Source organism: Colobus angolensis, unplaced genomic scaffold (genome assembly GCF_000951035.1).
Source record: "Colobus angolensis palliatus isolate OR3802 unplaced genomic scaffold, Cang.pa_1.0 Scaffold162, whole genome shotgun sequence".
Classification (NCBI taxonomy): domain Eukaryota; kingdom Metazoa; phylum Chordata; class Mammalia; order Primates; family Cercopithecidae; genus Colobus; species Colobus angolensis.
The window spans coordinates 4,939,497-4,961,413 of NW_012114733.1; the positions used below are offsets into that span (position 1 = coordinate 4,939,497).

Sequence of the window (21,917 nt, forward strand, 5' to 3'; positions counted from 1 at the left end):
GTCAGGAAACAACAGGTGCTGGAGAGGATGTGGAGAAATAGGAACACTTTTACACTGTTGGTGGGTCTGTAAATTAGTTCAAGCATTGTGGAAGACAGTGTGGTGATTCCTCAAGGATGTAGAACTAGAAATACCATTTGACCCAGCAATCCCATTACTGGGTATATACCCTAAGAATTATAAATCATGCTGCTATAAAGACACATGCACACATATGTTTATTGTGACACTGTTCACAATAGCAAAGACTTGGAACCAACCCAAATGTCCATCAATGATAGAGTGGATTAAGAAAATGTGGCACATATACACCGTGGAATACTATGCAGTCATAAAAAAGGATGAGTTCATGTCCTTTGTAGGGACATGGATGAAGCTGGAAACCATCATTCTGAGCAAACTATTGCAAGGACAGAAAACCAAACACTGCATGTTTTCATTCATAGGTGGGAATTGAACAATGAGAACACTTGGACACAGGATGGGGAACGTCACACACTGGGCCTGTCATGGGGTTGGGGGAGGTGGTGGGGATAGCATTAGGAGATATATGTAATGTAAATGATGAGTTAATGGGTACAGCACACCAGCATGGCACATGTATACATATGTAACAAACCTGCACATTGTGCACATGTACCCTAGAACTTAAAGTATAATAATAAAAAAGTCAATTATGTGTCAATTAAAAATAAAATAAAACTTAAAAATTATATTAGGCCTACTTGTGGCAGACAGTCACACGCTTGTAAAAGGGACTAGAGCAAAAGTTTAATGAAAGCTTATGGACCATTTTCATATTAACTTTTCTATAATACAGACCCCTCAAATGTCACAAAATTTCCATACCACTAAGGCAAGCCAGGAAGAATAGTTCTCCATATTCTTTCCTGATTAGGAAGGCCAGATGTCTTGATGTCTAGCACCCATTTTTATTGCTTTGACTGCCCAAGGGCTAGCATAAATAGTGCATCGTCATTACTACTGAAAACATCTAGAGGCCAGGCACGGTGGCTCATGCCTGTAATCCCAGCACTTTGGGAGGCTGAGGTGGGTGGATCTCCTGAGGTCAGGAGTTCGAGACCAGCCTGGCCAACATGGTGAAACCCTGTCTCTACTAAAATACAAAAATTAGCCAGGAGTGGTGTTAGGTGCCTGTAATCCCAGCTACTCGAGGGCCTGAGGAAGGAGAATCACTTGAACCTGGATGTGGAGGTTGCAGTGAGCTGAGATAGTGCCATTGCACTTCAGCCTGGGCGACAAGAGCAAAACTCTGTCTCAAAGACAAACAAACAAACAAAAACATCTACAGTCAAACTCATATTCTTAGAATAGCCATTATAATCCTTTGAGAGTATCTGATTCAAACAAGTGATAAAGACTTTTAAAACGGAATTTCATGACTAAAATCTAACCGGATGACACATTAAAAGGTCTATAATTCCTTGAATGGTAAGTTTTGTCATGCTTGTTTTAAAACCACAGATTTATGGTCCTAACCATTGCTAGCCCTAAATCCTCAACTTGGCTTAGTTCTAGGCTTCTCGCTTTGTTTTCAAAACTTGAAGATTGCAATACATCCAGCTTCATATGCACTGGATTGCATACCTGTTTACAGATCTGGGAAAAGTCCTTTTTAGAGGTAAGTCCCTTTGTTTCCCTGTAGTTCTATTGAATTCCACTCCTTCTCTCCCACCCTCTCTCCCTTAGATCTTCAATGTAGATGACAGGATTTTGACTCTTCTTGGTTTGGTCCTAAGAGAAGCTGCTGAATGAGAGAGAATGAAAATATTCAATACGTTCTTTTTTAAAATAAATTCTTTTGATATTTTTTTCATTGTGCAGGATTCAAAAGCATGCTGCATAAACACAGAAGCAATGAAGAAAGAACTAGCAAGCAGGCTGCAAATATTCCAAGTAACTTTCTCCACCGGGATGTTAAACTAAACATTTTATGAAACACAAAATAAAGAAGAAAATGGACATGCTGGTGCACCAAGTAACAAAATAAATAAGGCTATTTTATTAAATTAATGCAGGTACAAAAAGTGACAGTCAAATGCAGAATTAGATATTATCTCTGCCTATGCCATTTACGATGAAACATGAGACAAAAGGGATAAAGTGCCTTACAAATCCAACACCACAAGGAGGAGTTAGGAATAGACTGAGTAGACTATATGCCTTGCTCAGCCACAGTTCTTGCCTGTAATTCACACAAAGAACACTGTCACACAAATTACTGTACAAATGCACATGTACAAACAGATAACACAAGGAGCTCTGTTGGAGACGCTGTTTCTTCAACCTTAACGGGTGGCAAAGTGAAGGTATTCCTTGTCACTGACACCAGAATGTAGCCAAGAGGGAAAGGAAACTCTGGGATCTCTCAGGGCATCTGAATCTCAAAACCTCCAGGAAGCCTCTTAGAAGGCCTGTGTAGTGATGACAGCTGGTGGCATTCAAGGGTTCAAGCACAACGAATGAGGCTTTTCTGGCACAGGGTAACTAGCAGTCAAGGTACACTACTGGAATTTCCAGAAAGAAAATGTGATTTTGCAAGTACAGCATCAAAGTGAAGTTTATACTTGACAGAAAGCAGAAGACAAAAGTTCCAGATATGATTCTGTCATACAGAGTTAATAACAAGATTGCTTTTTAGGACTAGATTGACTCAGTTCACCCTGGAGAGCCCATGGGTCTCCTTTTGAGCAAACATAAACAAATCCAAACTCAGTCCTAGAGCAAATACTTAACAAATGCTGGTTGTCTAAATGTATATGTAGCACATATTTAACATGTACTAAATCATATGAAAGATTATGAAAAGCTATGGGAAAGATAACTTAGAAACAAGGAAGGCATGTGTCCTGACCCTTGGGAGCTTCAAATTCATTCCATCTGCTACATAAGAAACACTACAATAAATAAAAATAGCAAAGTGCACAGCAGACATATAATGTGTTACTATTTAGGGAAAAAAATGTAAAAATATATGCTTTTAACATACATTTCCAAATGTAGACTATCTTTAGAAGAACATATGAATAAAAGGTGGTAGTAGTAGTTGCTTCTGGAAAGGAAACTTGAATGGCTTGGAGGATGAAGTGGAGATTTTCAAACCATCTCCCATGGGATCTTTTGAATTTTGAATCATGGAAAGGTATGAATTTAAAATTTAATAGCATTTACATAGAAAAGACAGAACTGTTTGTTAAACAATATCAGACACTATATAAACAAGCATTAGATTGTATGGCAAAGGCAAATCAGGGATAAATATAATGCTAGAAAAGGAATTCCAGTGTTATTTTTCAGGGTTATTTTAAGTACTGACCTCTCTTTGTAAACGAAAATTACTTTGATTATTAAGAAGTTAAAGTACATTCAACTGTTCCAGACCACATTGGCCTATTTCCTCCTCTTGGCAACACTGCTTGGCTTTTCTCCTCACATCATCCTTATGCTATGACACTGGACTAGATTGTAATAATGTATTTTCTTATTAATCTCCTCATTATACTCCGAGCTCCTTGAGGACAGGTACTTTCTCTTGCTCACATCTGTAGATTCAATGCCTGGCATAGTGATTGATATTGCAAGGGCAGTTAATAAATGGGTTTTGAATAAATGAATTGCTTAAAGTAAAATATAGCTGTAAATTGTATTATAAAAGGACAGTGGGTGGCAGTCTGAGGTCTGCTATTTACTGGTTTGGGCAAGTTACTTAATCTGTTTGCTTCCTCAGCTGTACAATGGGTAAAATAATAGTGGTTATCACAACAGGGTGGTTACAGTGATGAAAGGAAATTATGTGTGTACGGTATCAAATAATTATAAAGCTGATATTTACATGGAACAGATATTGCACAGACACTTGAGGTCTGAGAATAAGATTAAGTCAATCAGAGTATTAATGGGTTAAATAAAGGTGACATCCTATACAAATCAATGGTTTGATCTTTATGCTTCCAATGTGTACTTGTAGTTATAGAGGAGACCAAGCACCTTACAAATACTCCATGTTTTACTAGATGTGAGCAAGTCATTAAGCACCAAGTTTAGTTTGGCGACAAAATTGTAACATCTACTACAATATATCTTCAAAAGAAATCATTCACAACCACACTCCCATGACAAAAAGACCTCACAGACTCAAAATAAATAGGAAAATCTCATACATAAATACTGTTCCAACACTGGGACTCTCAGTCACGCAGAAAACAAATTGAGGCATTGAGTGGAGGCAAAGGGCACTTCTGCAGGAACTGACCCTCAAATTAGGGATTCTCAACCCGTTTTCCTAAGATGAGCAATGGATGATTTGCTTGGAGGCTCCTTGTTCAGAAGTATCCTTTCTCCCTGTCACATGCGCCGATGAGCCCCTCAGGCATTTGAAAGTATCAAGGTCTCCCTCCAGGCTCCCTGTTCGACTCCGTTTTTCTTCATTCTCCTCCTCTGCTTTCGCCAGGTTCCATTTTCAGTGCTTGGGCCTTTTAAGTCCTATACTGCATGCATCCCACGGGCCCATTCATTCCTCTGGTCGTGCTCAGCCCTGACGAACCCCCAAGACCACAGGCTGAGAATCCCTGCTTGAAGATCAGAAGTTCCAATGCTGGATTACGTCTCCTCCAATTGTGTATCTGGAGAGTGATAATAGTATATTAATTTCATGGGGAGCGGTCTGGGGAAAAAGTAACAAGAAATCTAATAAAAAGCATAACTCATAGTTGCTGAGATGATAAATGATAAATTTGAAATGAGAGAAAGAAGCAGGTTATATTTGTACCCAATTATCCTTACATGATATCCTGAAAAACCCCTCAGTCCTGAGCAAATTGGGATGACTTTTCCCCCAGCATGACCCAAATAACATTTGCTATTTAACTTTACAACACAGATGATGCTACGGGCCACAGAATGAAACTTGCCTGAGCTTGTCAAGTTAATTAGACTGCTTTAAACTTGGGCTCATTGTTAAGTTTGGTTTCTAACTACATTAAAAAAAAATTAGAAACCTTAATATAACTTTCTTCTTAGTTCAATAAACTGGATGAGACTTTTCTGCCCTGCTTATAAATGTAAACATTTGTAGCAAAATGGATTGAAGCAGATGGGTTAAGAGTAAGGGTCTGTGGTTAGGCTAATGGCCCCCAAGCTTGATTTTTGTGATCAGTTGTGTGTTCTTGGGCACTTTACATTATCTTCTTGACCCTCTGTTTTCTCTACTGTAAAATGAGGATAATTCTAGTATTTTTCTCTCTCTCTTTTTGGTAATGGCAAGGGGTTGGGGATTAAATGAGATACCGTGCATGGCGCAGTTAACATAGTATTACAATACTGACACAGAATATTTTAGAATCAATTAATTATCCATCCACCTAAGTCAACCTTGTCCCCTGCTGCAGGGAGCTGCTAGGGTGCAGGGCAACAGATTAGCAAAGAGAACCTGACTCCTTCCCCTTCCCTGCTCCTCTCCTCTCTCCACAGAGCTGCTCCCTATTCTCTACTCTTGAGGGCCATCCCTAAACCTCCTGAGATGGTGGAGAAGTTCTTGTATTAGTTGTGAGGCAAAGGGGAACCAGCATTCTTTAAAAGGAGAGGAGATTATGACTAATGGATTTCTCTTTGTTATTGCTTTAGCTTTTTGTTTCCTTTAACTTCTACTTCCCAATTCCTTCTGATATTCTTACCACTTTGCTTCTTTGAGTTTGTAACTCGGATGCCACATTTTTTCATATCCATCATTCTCCCTTGAGAAAAAGAAATCATTTTTATTTCCATATAGCACAGCTCTACATCCCATACAGTGACCCAAGTTTAAATTTCAAGTTCTATGAAACATTTGTAATCCCTAGGAAGTCTGGTGGACATCCTTATTCCACAGTTCCCAAATTCTGAGGTTAATTAATTCAATAGGGTAAGGCACATGCTTTTGATTCCAGATTTTCTTGAGGACTATACACTTTTATTTTTCATCTTTTCCCAGAGACGAACCAAATTCTGAGGTATTTTAATATCTGTTGATTTCTATTCATTTCTACTGCCAACTAATCTCTTTTTCCAGAGAAATATTCAAAATGCAAGCTGGCAACAATTATTTCTTTGTGCAAATCAACTGCATCTCAGGATCTTACTGTCATTGAAACTTGATCCTTATATTCTGGCTATCTCAATCCTGTTAAGAACATAATTTTTGGTAACAGCTTATCTCTACTCTCTCAGTTAACACCACTTTCCCCCATGTAAGGGGTTGTGGGGAATTTTTCAACGACTATTGGAATTCCCTTCCATATTCTACTTCCCTATTTGACATCAGACAACTCTATATAATCACTGGATCTCTTGGTATACTTCTGTAAGTATCGGAGGAATTATTTACTCTGAATCATCATAAATGTGAGGAAATTATTTGAATATACTCATTTTCCTGGATTTTAATTGTTCCCACAGGCAAATGGAGAAATGAACACATGGAAATTATGTAACATCCTCTACCAATAATTTTACAAAATACTTTATGGTGAAAATACTACAGTTCTACAGAGGAACTATTTTTATTACTTAGAGTACCCAGAAACCAGCTGGATGCAACTAATGCAAAACTAAAATGCAAGTGAAAATGACAGGCATTTTAGCTCCTTCTTTACAGTAAGTCTGTGATTATTTTCATGATAGAAAAAAACTGTATGACACTGCATCTTCTACCTCCATCCATACCGATTCTCCTGTCCCTCACCCCTTACACCTCATCTTCACCCAGTGATCCCATGCAGCTTCAATATAATTACTGTTGAACAGTGGAATGCCTTTGCACCACCCTGCAGAGGTTAAGTTAGGTTTCCTTGCAGCCATGATCCAATTCTCACCCCCTCCTCATCCCCAGTGGAGACCACTGCAATTAAGGAAAGACTACCTTTTCTTAAATAGAAGATGAATGTCAGTGCTACACCAAGGAGTAAAAAGATGGCTCCCAGAATTACCAAGTGAGTCCTTTCATTTGGAGGAAGTGCCAGCGGTAGTTCTGAAAAACAAAACAAAACAAAAACAAACTGACTAAAGATAAAATTTTGATGGGAAGGGATCATCAGGAGAATAGTCATCCTTGAAGTTTAGTTTAGCTTTAGGATAATTTTCTTAAATGCCAAAGTTTGAGTGGCTGGAATGGCGAGATATGTCTGTTAAAATGGGAACAGCATGGAGAAGTGTAAGAAGCCTAGACTTTGAAAAGGTGGCGCTGGGGTTAAATTCTGCTGCCCCTTAACCAGTTTTGAGGTCTTGGGCAAGATACTTAACCAGTGTACAAAATACAAATGCTAATACATTTCTTGTGAGGCTAATATTTTATAATGTGCTTAGCACAGTACCACATGGAGTGGCTACTCAGTATTAAATGGTGGCCTTGATTATTTCACTTCCTCTTATTTATTTAATTAATTTATTTATTTATGTTTGAGGCAGAGTCTTTCTCTGTTGCCCAGGCTGGAGGGCAGTGGCGCAATCTTGGCTCACTGCAACCTCCGCCTCCCAGGTTCAAGCAATTCTCGTGCCTTAGCCTCCCAAGTAGCTGGGATTACGGGTGCACGCCACCACATCTGGCTAATTTTTGTATTTTTAGTAGAGGCAGAGATTCACCATGTTGGCCAGGCTGGTTACAAACTCCTGACCTCAAGTGATCTGCCCATTTTGGCCTCCCAAAGTGCTGAGATTACAGGCATGAGCCTCCACTCCTGGCCCCTCTTGCATTGTTTAATATAGAAGTTAGTAGCCTACAGTACATGGCAGAGATGGCCCACAGTAGAACATGGAAAACCAACCAGCACTGCTAAGGAGCTCCCACCTCCTCCTATCTGTCATCATGATTGGAGGCCAATGCTTGTTGTCTTATCTTTCTCTGCAGTTTGAACATCTCTGGACAACAAGTCATTAGTATCTCTTACTAGACTCCTTGTCTGGGGTACCATGCAGGAGGAAAAGGGGTCCCATGGCACACAGATGTTCAGAGATTGCTAACTCCCACCTCTCACCCTTAGTTAGCTTCTGCCTGGCTCAGCTCTCCACTGAGACCCATGATCCATCTTTAAGTACCCAGGTGAAGCTTTAAAGACACAACAACAGCCAGCTTTTTCCATAACTTACAGTTTACAATGCCTGTTCATATATGTTTTGTTTCAGTTTCAGAACAACTTTATGAGTTAGGCATGCCAGTTATTTAAAAAAAATCCCCAATTTACAGATGAGGAAACAGATTCAGCACAGTTATGTGAGTTACTGTAGGCCACCCAACAAGTAAGTTGTCATAAAACAGCTTTTAAATGGCAGGAACCCACTAGTCTAGCTTTTCCTGAAAGCCAGTTGAATACCTGACGACTCATACCCAAGTAAGAGCATCCCCATCATTTTCTAAACTTTTTTTTCCCTCTTTCTGTTCACAAGACCATCCTGGATTATCTTTTCCTATTGATTGACTTTTCTGTCTAATTTTTCCGCTGTTTTTGCTGAAGTACATGGCATTTTCCTGTCAACATCTATTGGGGGCAGGGGAAGTGAGAAGCTCTTCTCAGAATATCTTTGTGTTTATATTAAATATCATGCTCACTCACCTCACTTTCTTTCACATTCTGAGCCTCCCATCAGACTCTGTCTCCCACCCTACCTACTTCTTAGAGTAGTGAGATAAAAAAAAAAAAAATAGTTGAATTTGTGCAGGCAATGGTCTTAAATCATTTTCATACACTGTTGCTAATTTGACTCCCACAATAACCTTGCTCAGTAGATTATAATCCTACAGAGAAAGTGAAGCACACAGAAGTCTAGCAATTTGCCCAGGGATACACAGTCTCATGTCCTGTGCACTAAACAGACTGCTAGCGTTGAAATATTGTAGACTACCTTGTGAGAGGCACAGGGGAGAAAGGGTCCCTCCTGTTTGGCATAAGATAGAAAAATACGTTCCATTTATTTCCTGCCACAGAAACCCTGGAAAGAAGGAGGCAGCTCTGATGTGCCAGGATTTGGATTCCTGAAACATGGCCTGAATTGAGTATTCCTCTCAGGTATTCCCCCAGGTTTCCCACATGGTATGAAAGCATTTCTCACATGGTATTGGATCGCCTGTTTTTTGTTTGTTCATTTGTTTTTTATCTGTTTCCTGAAGAGTGTGAACGTGAGTCTTATTATTCTATGTGTATCAAATGAGTACTACAATGCATGGAACAAAAGGCATATTCAATAAATATCTGGTGAATGTTTATTAAGTAACAATATGATTTGGATGAATGGAGGTGAGGAATTAGGATACATTTTGTAAATATAATGTTATTCATTAATTCATTTATTCAACAAACACTGAATGACTATGATAGGCAGACATCATGCTAGGTGCTAGGGGACAGTGTTAGACATATTTTAACGGACATACTCAGAATATTACCTGGGATGACCAATTCAGCTGTATGGTTTTCCTCAGGATCTAATCTCCTAAAAATGCAGTAGAAAATCTCATTAGCTGTTGTGTTGATTCTCAGCGTGCTGGTCACATTGAAAAGCTTCTCCTCTCTCTTGGAATTGGTGGTGGTGGTCTTACCACTCAGGACTTGATGGTCACTGCTTGTCCAAATGACTTCGGCCTTGGGGTAGCCCTCAGCCTGACATGTTAGTTCATGTTCAGAGGTGACTGGATCCACAACCAAAATTCTTTGGTTGATTTTGTTGTATGGAGCTAGGACATAAGCAAAAAGAAGTCAGGGCTTATGCTGAGCACAGAACTAGATATATAGCTTGATGCTGTCTACATTAGAAAGAGTATCAATGCAGGCTGGTTCTCAGAGGGATATGCTTAATGTTCAGATGCCTCAGCAGTGGGGAACACCTGCTAGCTCTGCCTCAGTTCAGTTCAAAGTTGGGACAAGTTTGGGTTAATAGGAATGACTATCTTACTATAAAAATCATGTTGGTACATTTATTGGGCTCAAACAAAATGTAAAGATTAATTTACACTAAAACCCCAGACTTCACCACTATGTAATATATCCGCGTGACAAAACTGCTCTTGTACCTCTTAAATTGCTATAAAAAAAATTTAAAGAGAATTATCTTTAAACTAGCAGTCTTTCTATTCAAATATAAAATACCTCTCTCCATGTATTCAGGTTTTCATATGTTTCTCAGTAAAGTGCTATACTTTTTACATAGTGCCCCATTTCTTCTTAAATTTATTCTTGGATATTTTATTTTTGTTGTTATAAATCTGTCTTTATAAACATGAATCTCTCCAGCTGGTATGCTTTGTTTTCTTAGACTTTATTTAGTAAACAGAAAACCTGATCTTGATGTGTCATTCACTTTTCTGATTTGAAGTCAATGATCAGAAATCAGATATAAAAATACGTACTGTTTCATCTGTAAACAGTGATACATGTTCCTGGCGATACTTTTTAATGTTTAAATTTGTTCTTTATTTTAGAAGTTTTAAATTTACAAAAAAATTGCAAAGATAGTATAGAGTTACGTATACCCCTTACCCAGTTTCCTCTATTGTTAGTATCTTACTTTACCATGGTACAATGGTCATAACTAAGGACATTAGTACATTATTAATAACTAAACTGCATAATTTATTCCATTCCTCCAGTTTTTCCCTAATATCCTTTTTCTGTTCTGGGATCCTATCTAGGATACCACATTATGATACTTATATTTTAAGCTTTTAAATGCTGGCTATTTTAATAAATTACTTAAATAATTATGCTCAAGGAAGAAAGTTTGATTCAGTTTTAGATCATTGGTTTGGGACCCTTTTAGGATTAAGATACCCAGTTTGCTGACAATTCTAGTAGATTGTTCAGTGCATCTATATAGCATAAGAGCTTTATTCATGTTTATCTATTACAAGTACATTAACATGTTCTTATTTTGTTGGTATAATCTTTTTTTTACTCCTAATACTACAGCGTAACCATTAATGATCTAGAGCCTTAACTCTCCATTTCTTTACCAAAGACAACAATAGATCTGTGATGTAATTTCTTCAGAGTTAACACAAAACAGCTAGGATCAAACAAAACTGAAATAAATAATGAGTGATGTTTTGATACTCCTACATCAATGAAACCACTACCAGTGGAAACACTGGAAATCAATGAAATTATGATTTCAAAACACAAAAATAATAGTTCTTATGAGTGGGTTGCTTTGGGGTAATTATGGATTTTCAGATTCTCTTATCTAATTTTGACTAAACTAACCATCTTACAAAATTAAACAACTAATTAAAAAGTTTTCCACAAAGAAACTGAGGATTGAAGATAATACTAATAATTCAAGCACAACCCAGAGGAAACAGCAGAAGTGACACTTCTTATTGGCCACTGTGTGAGGTTGTAAACAATAAGTACTTAATTAGAACTCACAGTGTTATATAAAAAAACACAAACCTCAAGATTATTGACACCATCCACCTTTGTTAATGATAAATTTCACCCTAAGGTATATTATGCCTTGACATATTAGCTAACAATAGTGAAGCATCACAATTAGTAAAAATTGAAAATATTGTTTATTAAATTTTTATTTCATCCTCTTAAAATGTCTGTTTTTGTACAAATGTCTATTAGGTTGAACCAGATGAAACCAGTAATATTCAACCTTTTTTGCTCTTCAAAAATGGCAATTTCTTACAGTACAACCTATATATTAATAGATAGTAAATTTTTTATAATTACACACAAATGTGCGTGCATAGACACACAAGTTTAAAATGTTTTACAGATGAGGTGAGTAATCAAAATTTTTTGCAGACCCCTGGTTTACTAGATCTAGAGCACTATACTAACGTTGAACAATCAAAATCAAGAAAAGGTCATGACAGTTTTGAAGCCAATATATAACTTGATACATACACCAGAGGTACAAATACAGGCAATAAGTGGTTATTAAGGGCCCAGACTTCAGAGCCAATCTGCTTGGATTTAGAACTAGCTTTATCATTTACGAGGCTGGGTGAATTTGGGCAAATTACTTAATTTCTTTGGACCTCGGTTTCCTCATCCTTAAAATGGGAATAATACCACTTATCATGAAATCAAAGATTCCATCATTGAAAGACACACTCAGATTTCAGAGACAGTGAAGTGTGAAAAATACTCATCTTACATGATGAAGCATCTACCCCACAGAGTCATTTCCAGGAGGAAATGAACTAATTTAGGCAGAATGTTCAGTACAGGACCTAACACACAGAATAAGCAAGTGCTAATTGTAGTAGTACTCGATAGTAGTAGTAGCAGAGCTGCTCCTCCTCCTCCTTTTACTACTGCTGCTTCAGTGTACCCTTTAGAAGGTGCTAACAGTTCCTGACGAACAGTTTCAGAAATAAATTTTCATATATCCAAGTCTGTTCATGTTTCCAAAATTTAGGCTAATCCTATTTGAGGAAATCTTCATTCATTGACTCAACAAATATTTTTTGTGTGCTTTTGTCATACTACCACTCTGCTGTATGTCAAGCCCTGGGGATACAACAATATTAAAAAACAGACCCAAATCTCTGTGCTTGTGGAGTTTATATTCTAGGAGGAGAGAGACAATAAACAAAATAGAAAAGTACGATATGATATGCTACACAATATATTAGATAGAGATAAATGCTATAGAGAACACTTAAACAGGGCTGGGAATTTTGGGGAAAGATGGGGTTGATGGGGAATGACAGCAGTTGATGTGGTCCGTACGATCCAAATAGCTTTATTGAGATAACTATGCAACACTTTGATCTTTCAGCTGCCTCATCTCATTGAAGGTCCTGAAAGTCTGAAGGAACATTTCGTTTTCCCTGCTATTAGGTTCAGTGATTAAAGAAAAACAATTTTAATTGAAAGTTAGAGGCCTGAGAGTATGGTATTTAAACTCACAAACATGAAAGGTGCAATAACACCCAAAGTGATCATGAAAATTGAGTGAATCCAAAACTAAATTCTTTCAAATTTCAGTTTTGAAATGTTTCACCTTTAAAATCCCATGGTGAGTAAACTCCTGTGGCAAAGCTATGTTGCCACACATTTGCTGTGATGGGAAGTGAAGTTCAACAGCATTACTGTGAAATCATTTGCATATGGAGGTGACTCAGGAGTTCTACTTCCCTGAGTTGAAAGCTCCTGCAAGCCAGCTACCTCATTTCCATTGGAGACACTGCCTCAGTGCAAGTGAAGCTTGGTGGTTGCCTTCCTTATTCTAAGTGCAGAAGGTTCAGACTTTTGGTATAGCTCAACTCAACCCCAAAACCACTGTCTGCAAATGACAAGACGGATTGGGACTAGAATGCAAATTAACTAATTTAAAATACAAAATGGAATTGTCAAACAAATCAGGTCCTCAAACCTGATTGGTCATTTGCTTTGCTCCCTGAAGAACTCCCCCTTGGAAAAACCATCAGTGCCGGAAGATTTCCTATTGTGTTGATCCATGGCAAAGGAGACTGCAGATACACAAGGGATATTATGGAGCCCAGATGACCTGAATAAAACCCTTTGCTACTATGAGGACAGCTGTCCCTTCACTATACACTCCCTACAGGCTGATGAGAGATCTTCTTTGGAAGCAGAAACTTATACTTTATGCGGCCTTCTTCCTGACTGCCAGGATTATACTCTTCTTTTCCATCCCAGATCTAGCAATGCTGTTGATGAGGCTAAGTCATGATGATTTCTTTAATATCTTGGAACACAGTAGATGCCTGATATTTGCTGATGGACTGGAGAAATACTGAAAGTATAAACCATGACATCTCAAGAAATGCCGTGAATGGAGAAGCACATGGTAAAATATAATGAAAATTAAATCTACTTTACAAGTGATATCTTCTTGACAATAGTAGCATTATTTGAGCCAGAATCAGGGACCAGAAATACAACACAAAACTGATACATTTCTCTTAATCCCCACATGATTTTGTTTTTGAGTTTATAATTATCAGTGATCATTGACTAATCATTGATCAATGATCAGTGACAAGTGTAGACTTTTTCTACTTGTATTGTTAGCCCTCAGATTGATGGTAGTTAGTCCAGGAATGGAAATACCAAGGGGAGATGATTTAATTCTAGTCAAATATTAAAAGGTCATCATGGAAATGAAATAATTCCAAAACTACAACTAGAGGGGCAGATTTCAGCTTACTATTAGGGAGTAATTTCAACAGGATATGGAAGGGGAGTCCAAATGGTAGGGATGCCATTGTGGGATATGACAGGGATGCCACTGCAGGAAATATATGAACAGAAGATCCTCTGGGGGATTTTTGTTCTTTGTGGGAGTTTGGATTAGTTGCTCCTGCCTAGGATCCTTTCAGCTCTCAATTCTATGAAACTCAACAATGAAAGCAGAGGTGTTTTCCTTTACTTAGCTAGTGCCAACACAAAACTTCGAACTCAAGTGACCTGATGACATAACTGTGGGTCAATTCCCAGGAATTGACACTCCTAGTTCCTCTTCAATTCCCCAAGATAACATCAGTATAGATTTTCAAGATGAATATATGCCCAGTGAGTATAGTTTATACTGTACTGGAAGAATAAGTTCTTTTACACTTAATATGATTATCTTTTGTCTTCATAGGGAGACGTCAAGTCTTTTTTAATGTGAACCTTACAGTGGGGTTTGTTCTGAATATATTTATTAGCATTTGATATAGAGAGGCTCAAAAAAGGAAAACTGACCTAATAAAATAAAAAAATAGTAGTTGAATAAAAAAGTTTCTGGAGGGACACACAAATAGTGGTTACTCTCTTGGAGTGTCTCTTGGTTATCTCATGGGAGATAGTGGTGAAGGGAGGAGGGACACTTTTGTAATTCATTTGATCTCTTCCATAGTATCTGAATTATTTGCAAGTATATGTATTACATTTATAATAAAAAAGTAAAGACTAGGAATTATTTTTGGAAAACTGTACATACTGTAGAACATGGCTCTGTGTTGTCTCTGGATTTCCAGTGACTATCATATAGGTGCTCAATAAATGCTAATTGGAGACTTATGTGAATGAATTCATGAACTGAATGAATGACAGACTATGCTATTCTGTTTGAAAATAAGTATGGACTTACAAGAATGAAAAGTCTTCAACACTTAGAATATGTTTTCAATAAAGATCAGGCCTCTCATCTATAATAATTCTTACCATTAACTTTCACAGTAATCCTCTTGTAGTCGGCACCACCATAGCTGATCATGCAGCGGTAAACCCCTGCATCCTGCAATTTCACATCTGTGATCTGAAGTGCAGCATTTCCCTGGGAGAGCTGGTCCTTCAACAGCTGGGCCCTCTGTCTGTAGTTACTATGCTGAACCTTCAGGTCTTCCTCTCCATGCACAAATTGAATAATGTTCTTATCCTCCATTTCCCAATAGACAATTAGTGAAGCCAGGTCTAATTGTTTTTCTACTGGGAATTTGCATTCAATTGTCATATTGCTGCCATACTCTACCACATATAGGTCCTTGGGAACGGTGACAGTAAATGCTAAAAAGAAAGAAGAACAACCTTCAGAAAAGGGAAAATTCCTCAAAACATTTATAAAGTTGGCACAGCATTTAAAAATCACTTTATCTAGTCAGTTATGTTATCATTATATTTAAGAACTTGCTAAATACATATTTTATGCAATGGGCTTGAAATATGTTTTGGGACATTATATCTCATGCCGAGACATAGTGTCCCAATAACAGAATAATAAAATTAGCTAAACAAGTTGCCCCCACAATTTATAAACATATATTACTGTAGAAATATTATATGGAGATGGAGTACTTACAACCAGGAGACTTGTTTTCATGTAGACATCCCCAGAATGTCCTTTGACTGAACACCTATTTACTTCCTACGTAGAGGGAATGGTAGATTCTAACAGTCATCTCTTTTTACTTCCCTAAACTTTTGATCAGTTTTCTGGCAAGAAGTACATTGGTATGGAGTTCAGGAAAGACCACAGGGTGGTGCCAGTACTGTGTTACCCTGACATTTTCCATGTATCCTACAAGTCTTGCTTATAGTATCCTCATCAGGAAAGGCATGTCACAGAGCAACCAAGATTGAAAGATTGAAAGATCCTGGCCTTGTTGAAAACAAACAAATAAATATATACATACAGGCCATTTCCCCAGATATTTTCAGTAGTTAACCCTGGGAAATGGGTAATAGATTATTTTGTGTCTTTCAATTTGTCTATATTCTCTATATTTTTACACAATGACACAGGGAACTTTATCATTGTGTAAAGTAGAAGAAAGACTTTGTTATTGTGTAAAGTAGAAGAAAGAAGAGAGTATTCTCTCTATAAGAAAATTGCATGCATTTTAAATTATCATTTTAGTTTTAAACTCATGGTTAAAATATTTAAAATATAGAACCGAATGGAAGGATTTGGTGTCTTACCATTCAGCAAATGCCAGTAGATCGTGAATATAAAGACAGCAAATATCCTCATCTTTCTGGAATGCGCTAATTATGGAAAACACAAAAAGAAGACTGCTTTACTTAATAATTAAACACACAATATGACATTATGGGACTTGGTGGTTCTAATTGAAATAGTCTTCTAATAACCAGTCATGATTGACTTGTAATTGTGGAAACCCAACAGGGAATTGGAAGTTCAATACCTTCATTCCATTGCCCACAGCCACATAAACTTAAGTGAAAAAAGTTACTAAAAGATGAGAAGTTTCAAATTCATTATAGTTACAGGCCCTGAAAAAAATCTGCTCACTCAAAAGAAGCCAAGAAGATAATATTTCACCAAATTCCTCTCAACTATTTCATGTTTTTTCTGCATTGTAACATATCTAGTAGAACCTGCCCTGTACAAAATTTCAAAGCAAGGAGAATCTGACTTTTACATTTCCAACCTGTCAATGCTTTTTCCCCCTATGGCTAAATACTTTCATCTTACCCTTTAGCTATTCAAGACTTCCACTTCACTATCTCAGCCATGCTAGTCCTCCTTCAGGTGCCATCCTTCAAAATCTCCTCTTCTGCCCCTCTCACTTATTCTAAATTATAAATCTATTCTCTCAATAAACAGATTATTCTACTAACAGTGGGGAGTGGGAAGGGGAGAAAGCTGGATTTGACTAATTCATACCAAGACCATGAATGACTCACAGTCACTCTTCCAGAGTATCTGCCTAGATTCTATTCTTCATTTAGTCATCCTGCTTGAAATGTTATTAATTCTTTCATTTAGCAAACACTGATTGAGCACCTCTTCTGTGCTAGGCACTGTTTTAGGCATGGGGAATATGGAAGTCAGCATGAAAGAAAAGTCACTCTCCTTTTGTAGTTTATGTTGAAGTAGTGGAGTAAAAGATTTATACTCTATTTCAGCATTTATTAATGTTTTCTCTTTCTTCTGTTATACATATATTTACAAACTTTGATAAGAAAGAGGTAAGTTTTCCCTCTTAGTGCCTGTCCAATCTTTGTATACAGACATGAACTCACAAATGATCAACTAATCAATGCCACATACATATAAGACAGGAGACTAATGTTCCTAGTATATAAATAGCTCTTAACAATCAATAAGACAACTACACAAACTACACATAACCCATGAGGAAAATAAGTGAAAGGTCATAACGTATAGTTCAAAGAATAAGAAATACAGGTGACATGTGAACATAGGAAAGATGTTCAGTCTCACAATAAAAATTACAAGATATGAAATACCATTTTCACTTATTAGCTTGAACACAGTTGTCAATATTTCTAATATTTAGTGTTTGTGAAGATATGAACAAATAGGCTTTCTCACCCACTAATGGGAGGAATGTTTTTTCTTTTATAGGGGGCACTTTGATACTTCCTATTACAATTGTAAATGTGGATGTCATATGACATGTCACCCTCTCCTAGAAATCTATCCTATTAAAACACACACACACACACACACACACACACACACACACACACACACACACACATATGTATATGTAAAGGAAGAGCATTGCTCATAACAGCAAACTGAGAATATCCTAGATTGTCTAAGTGGTTAAATAAATTTTGTTATATTCACAAAATATAATACCATTAAGGACTGAATTCAGCATATGTAAATGTACTGATTTTGTAAACATGTAGGAAGTTGCAGAACACTACATGTAGCAGAAATCCACTTTTGCTAAAAAAAAGAAAAAGTGAGTATGTGTGTTTAGACACAGGAAATGTCCAAGATGTTAACAGTGATTATATTGCGGAATTAAATTGGAGGGAGAACAGGTAGGTTTTCACTCTTTATTGTTTTTAAAGGGAAAAAAGGAAGGAAAAGACAGAATAAGAGAGATGAGATTATGGATTTTTTTTTGGTGTTCTGTGTCCAAATTTTCAAGTGAATGAATGTTTTATTTTTAGTATCAGGTAAAAAATGAAAACAAAATTTCATGAATCATTTCACCTTGCCAAACCACAGAATGCTTAGCAGACCAAGTGATATAATGGAAAGAACCCCAAAATGGAGTCCAAACATCCAAACTGAGGTAGAATAATAAATTCATTTATTTTTTATGTTTTTTCCTTATTATTAAAGTAATGTGACAAAATTACCGAAAATGAGAAAAGAAGGGGAAAATCACCTACTGTTTCATCACTCTCATCCAGGGAGAATCTGGGGATGCCTGGAAACATTTTTGGTTGTCAAAATTGGGCTGGTTGAGGGAGGGTTGCTAATGCTATCTAGGGGTAGAAACCAAGAGTGCTGCCAAACATCCCGCAGTGCACAGGCCAGCCTCCCACAGCAAAGACATACAGCCTAAAATGTCAGTAGTGCCAAGGCTGGGAAACCTGGTCACACTGTGAGCATTTCAGTATATGTCTTTCAGTCTTTTCCCTTTAATCTTTTAAAAAGTAATTTATAACCTTACCATACCTTTAATACCCATTGGTTTCATTTAAGCTTATGATATGAATATTGCCCATCTTACTGCATGATATTCGTAAGCATCTTATTTAACAGTTCCATAATATTTAATTCCTCTATTGTTAGGTATCGGATTGTTGCCAATTTTTAAAATATCATAAGTATTTGTGTGCTCAGCAAATATTTGTTCAGTGCCTACTGTGTGCCAGGCCCCAGGCTAGGCCCTGAGGATAGATTTCCTCAAATAGTGTTGCTGATCAAAGAAAAAGAACATTTTTCTGGTTCTTGACACATGTTGATACTTGGTACTGTTACATTGTATTTTCACCCAGAACTGGGTATTGTTTAAAAAATATTTTTTTTGCTAATGTGAAAGATCTGGTCTGTTTATATCACTGGTTTCTTATCGACCTATATGAGCCCTTCATGTTAAAAGGTAAAAAGGGTAAGTGAAATAACATGAGTCATCATCCTCTTGCCAGGGTTAGATACAAAATGGGGCTGCAGCATCTATCGGACTATCTTTTCCTTGGGCCAGAGTTAACTGTACAGTTATAAAATATTAATGTGATATTTTATAATTATTGTATTATAAGCACAAATACACTTACTAGGCAGAAGTAAACTTAAAATACCCCTAAATCCAAGCAAAGCATTATAACCATATGTGAATAAAACAAAGGGACATTAAATCTAGTCATAGATTACAACTAATTTTGCCAATGTTTATGGCCTACTCTGGTGGAGTTCTTGTCCTTTAACGAATTTGGTTGAAATTTTTAGAAGTAATGGAGGTTTCCTGGAAGGTGATGGATTAGATCCAATATTTACCTACTTTCTCATCAAACCCTCTCCTCCACAGCTCCATTTCCTTGGGGTTCAGCTGTCATTAGTGAGGGATGAAAAGGCAGAATACAAAGATCATGTAAATACACACATGTTCTTTAACCTCTAAACCTCACATCAGGGCAGTTGGTCTAAGAGAAGAAGACTGACGTCTTCTTCAGGTAAGAATTATGACCATATGTGAATTCCCATATCCGAACGGAGACATTCAAAGAGCAATGAAATGTAAACTGGGGAAGAAGTGATGGCTCATTCAGGTTGGGGAAGTGGGTTTGTCCCTGGGGGAAGCCCAGTATAACATGATGGAACTGGTATTACTTCTCTATCTTCCAAGGGTAGGATGGGTAGGAGGAAGAGATAGAGAAAAAGTCAAGTGGCCAGGCGCGGTGGCTCATGCCTGTAATCCCAGCACTTTGGGAGGCCGAGGCAGGTGGATCACCTGAGTCAGGAGTTCGAGATCAGCCTGGCCAATATGGTGAAACCCCATCTCTACTAAAAATACAAAAATTAGCCGGGCGTGGTGGTGGGTGCCTGTAGTCCCAGCTACTCGGGAGGCTGAGGCAGGAGAATCACTTGAACCCAGGAGGCAGAGGTTGCCGTGAGCTGAGATTGCACCATGGCACTCCAGCTTGGGCAACAAAATGAGACTCGTCTCAAAAAAAACAAAAAAAACAAAAACAAACAAACAAAAAGGTTAAGCTTCCTTTCTCAAAAGTAGGAGCAAGAGGCCTGCATGGTGCCTCTGGCCAGTAATCCCAGGACTTCTGGCGCCTGAGGCAGGAGGATCGCCTGAGGCTAGGAGTTCGAGACCAGCCTGGGTAACATAACAAAAGCCCTATCTCCATAAAAGGAAAAAAAAAATTCTTAAGTTAAACCCCAAGCCCAACCTCCTTCTCAGTCACACTGAGACACTCTTGTACATTTTCCACGTGGGGTTTCAATTCCCCACAGTATTTCTGTGACTTCCTTGAAGACCACACTCTAACTGCTGTCATGTGGCCTCTGCCTACCTGCTTCTACTGAGAAAGGCTAAGTTTTTCTTCAGAGTATCATAGTTCTCCTTAAATACTGTTGATGACCATCAGTGTCAACTGATACATCCTTTCTGGAAAGCATTTTCAGTTTTCTTCAAAAGGCCTTTACAATATTCAGTCTCTTTGACTAAGTAGTTACACTTCTAAGTTTATTGACAGAAACAATCAGCAATATTCCAGAGATATATATGCAATGATGTTCAGTGAATGGCTAAGACAGAACCACTGTAAATATCCTTTATACCCAACAGTGAGGAATTAATTTCATTTAGTTATCCAGCCTAATCGAATGCAGCAATAAAAACATTTTTTAGAAGGTTATTTAATAGAAAAGCATCTACAGTAAATTTTTTTTCAAGTATTAAAAAAAGAGGTAGAACAATGGTACTTTTACTCCTTGTGTTATAAGACAAATTCAGACTGAACTTTGACATAGGCCAAGGTCAATGTGTCTAAGAAATGTTTTATTATACTATTTTTATTCTTAGGCTCCTCCATTCCTCTTTTAGGACTCCTTTGGGTTCTCAGAATGGATAGAGCAAATACATTCCGTTCATGGGTCCTGGACCTGCTTAGCGCAGGAAGAGACTTATATGCTGCAGCTGGGATGACTTACACAAGTCATATTACTAGCAAGCAGCTGACGGTGGACTAGGACCCGTGTCCAGACCTCCAGCCTAGCATCAGAGCTATATTCTGAACACACAGTCGCATAAGAATGACTACCTATCCTATACTACCCACCTTATTTATTTTTAGAGGTATAAATTATTTTTAGAGCAAAACTGAATTGCGCCTGGAGGAAGGACAGATGCATTGCCTGTTCTTATTAATCCCAACAGGTAATTGGCTCTACTGCCCCCTAGACCATCGCGTTCCCTTTCCCTCCTCCTCTCTCCATCCCAAAGAAAGGGTGTAGAGATCCTCCGTCCTAAAGTGCCCAGCGAGTTAGCCAGAGATGCTGGGACGTGGGCACCTGCGGAGGAACAACGCTCCCTACCTGCAGGCAGAGAGAAGCGCGGCTGGTGCGGAGCCTCGGGAAGCTGCGCAGGACTGGGGCTTCAGGACTGGGGCTTCAGGACTGGGGCTGTGCGAGGTGTGCCAGCTGCTCAACTTGGCGCCCGG

General features: G+C 37.9%; 2 protein-coding genes across 3 annotated transcripts in view; one reads left to right on the forward strand and one right to left on the reverse strand.

Moving 5' to 3' along the window:
- The window catches only part of PLGRKT (plasminogen receptor, C-terminal lysine transmembrane protein), a 267,718-nt gene that overhangs the window by 151,172 nt on the left and 94,629 nt on the right, over window positions 1-21,917 (forward strand). The window lies entirely within an intron of this gene.
- On the reverse strand, window positions 1,939-21,863 carry CD274 (CD274 molecule). 2 transcript variants are annotated; one of them, XM_011937319.1, is made up of 7 exons: window positions 21,793-21,863; window positions 16,431-16,496; window positions 15,177-15,518; window positions 9,434-9,721; window positions 6,917-7,024; window positions 5,694-5,753; window positions 1,939-4,643 (listed from the first exon to the last, which is right to left on the reverse strand). In XM_011937319.1, exons 2-7 carry the CDS (start codon window positions 16,480-16,482, stop codon window positions 4,621-4,623), a joined length of 873 nt encoding a protein of 290 aa, XP_011792709.1. In that variant the 5' UTR covers window positions 16,483-16,496; window positions 21,793-21,863; the 3' UTR covers window positions 1,939-4,620. The 2 variants fall into 2 exon arrangements, with proteins under 2 accessions (XP_011792709.1, XP_011792711.1); XM_011937321.1 differs by lacking the exons at window positions 15,177-15,518; window positions 21,793-21,863 and having other exon boundaries at window positions 16,431-16,482.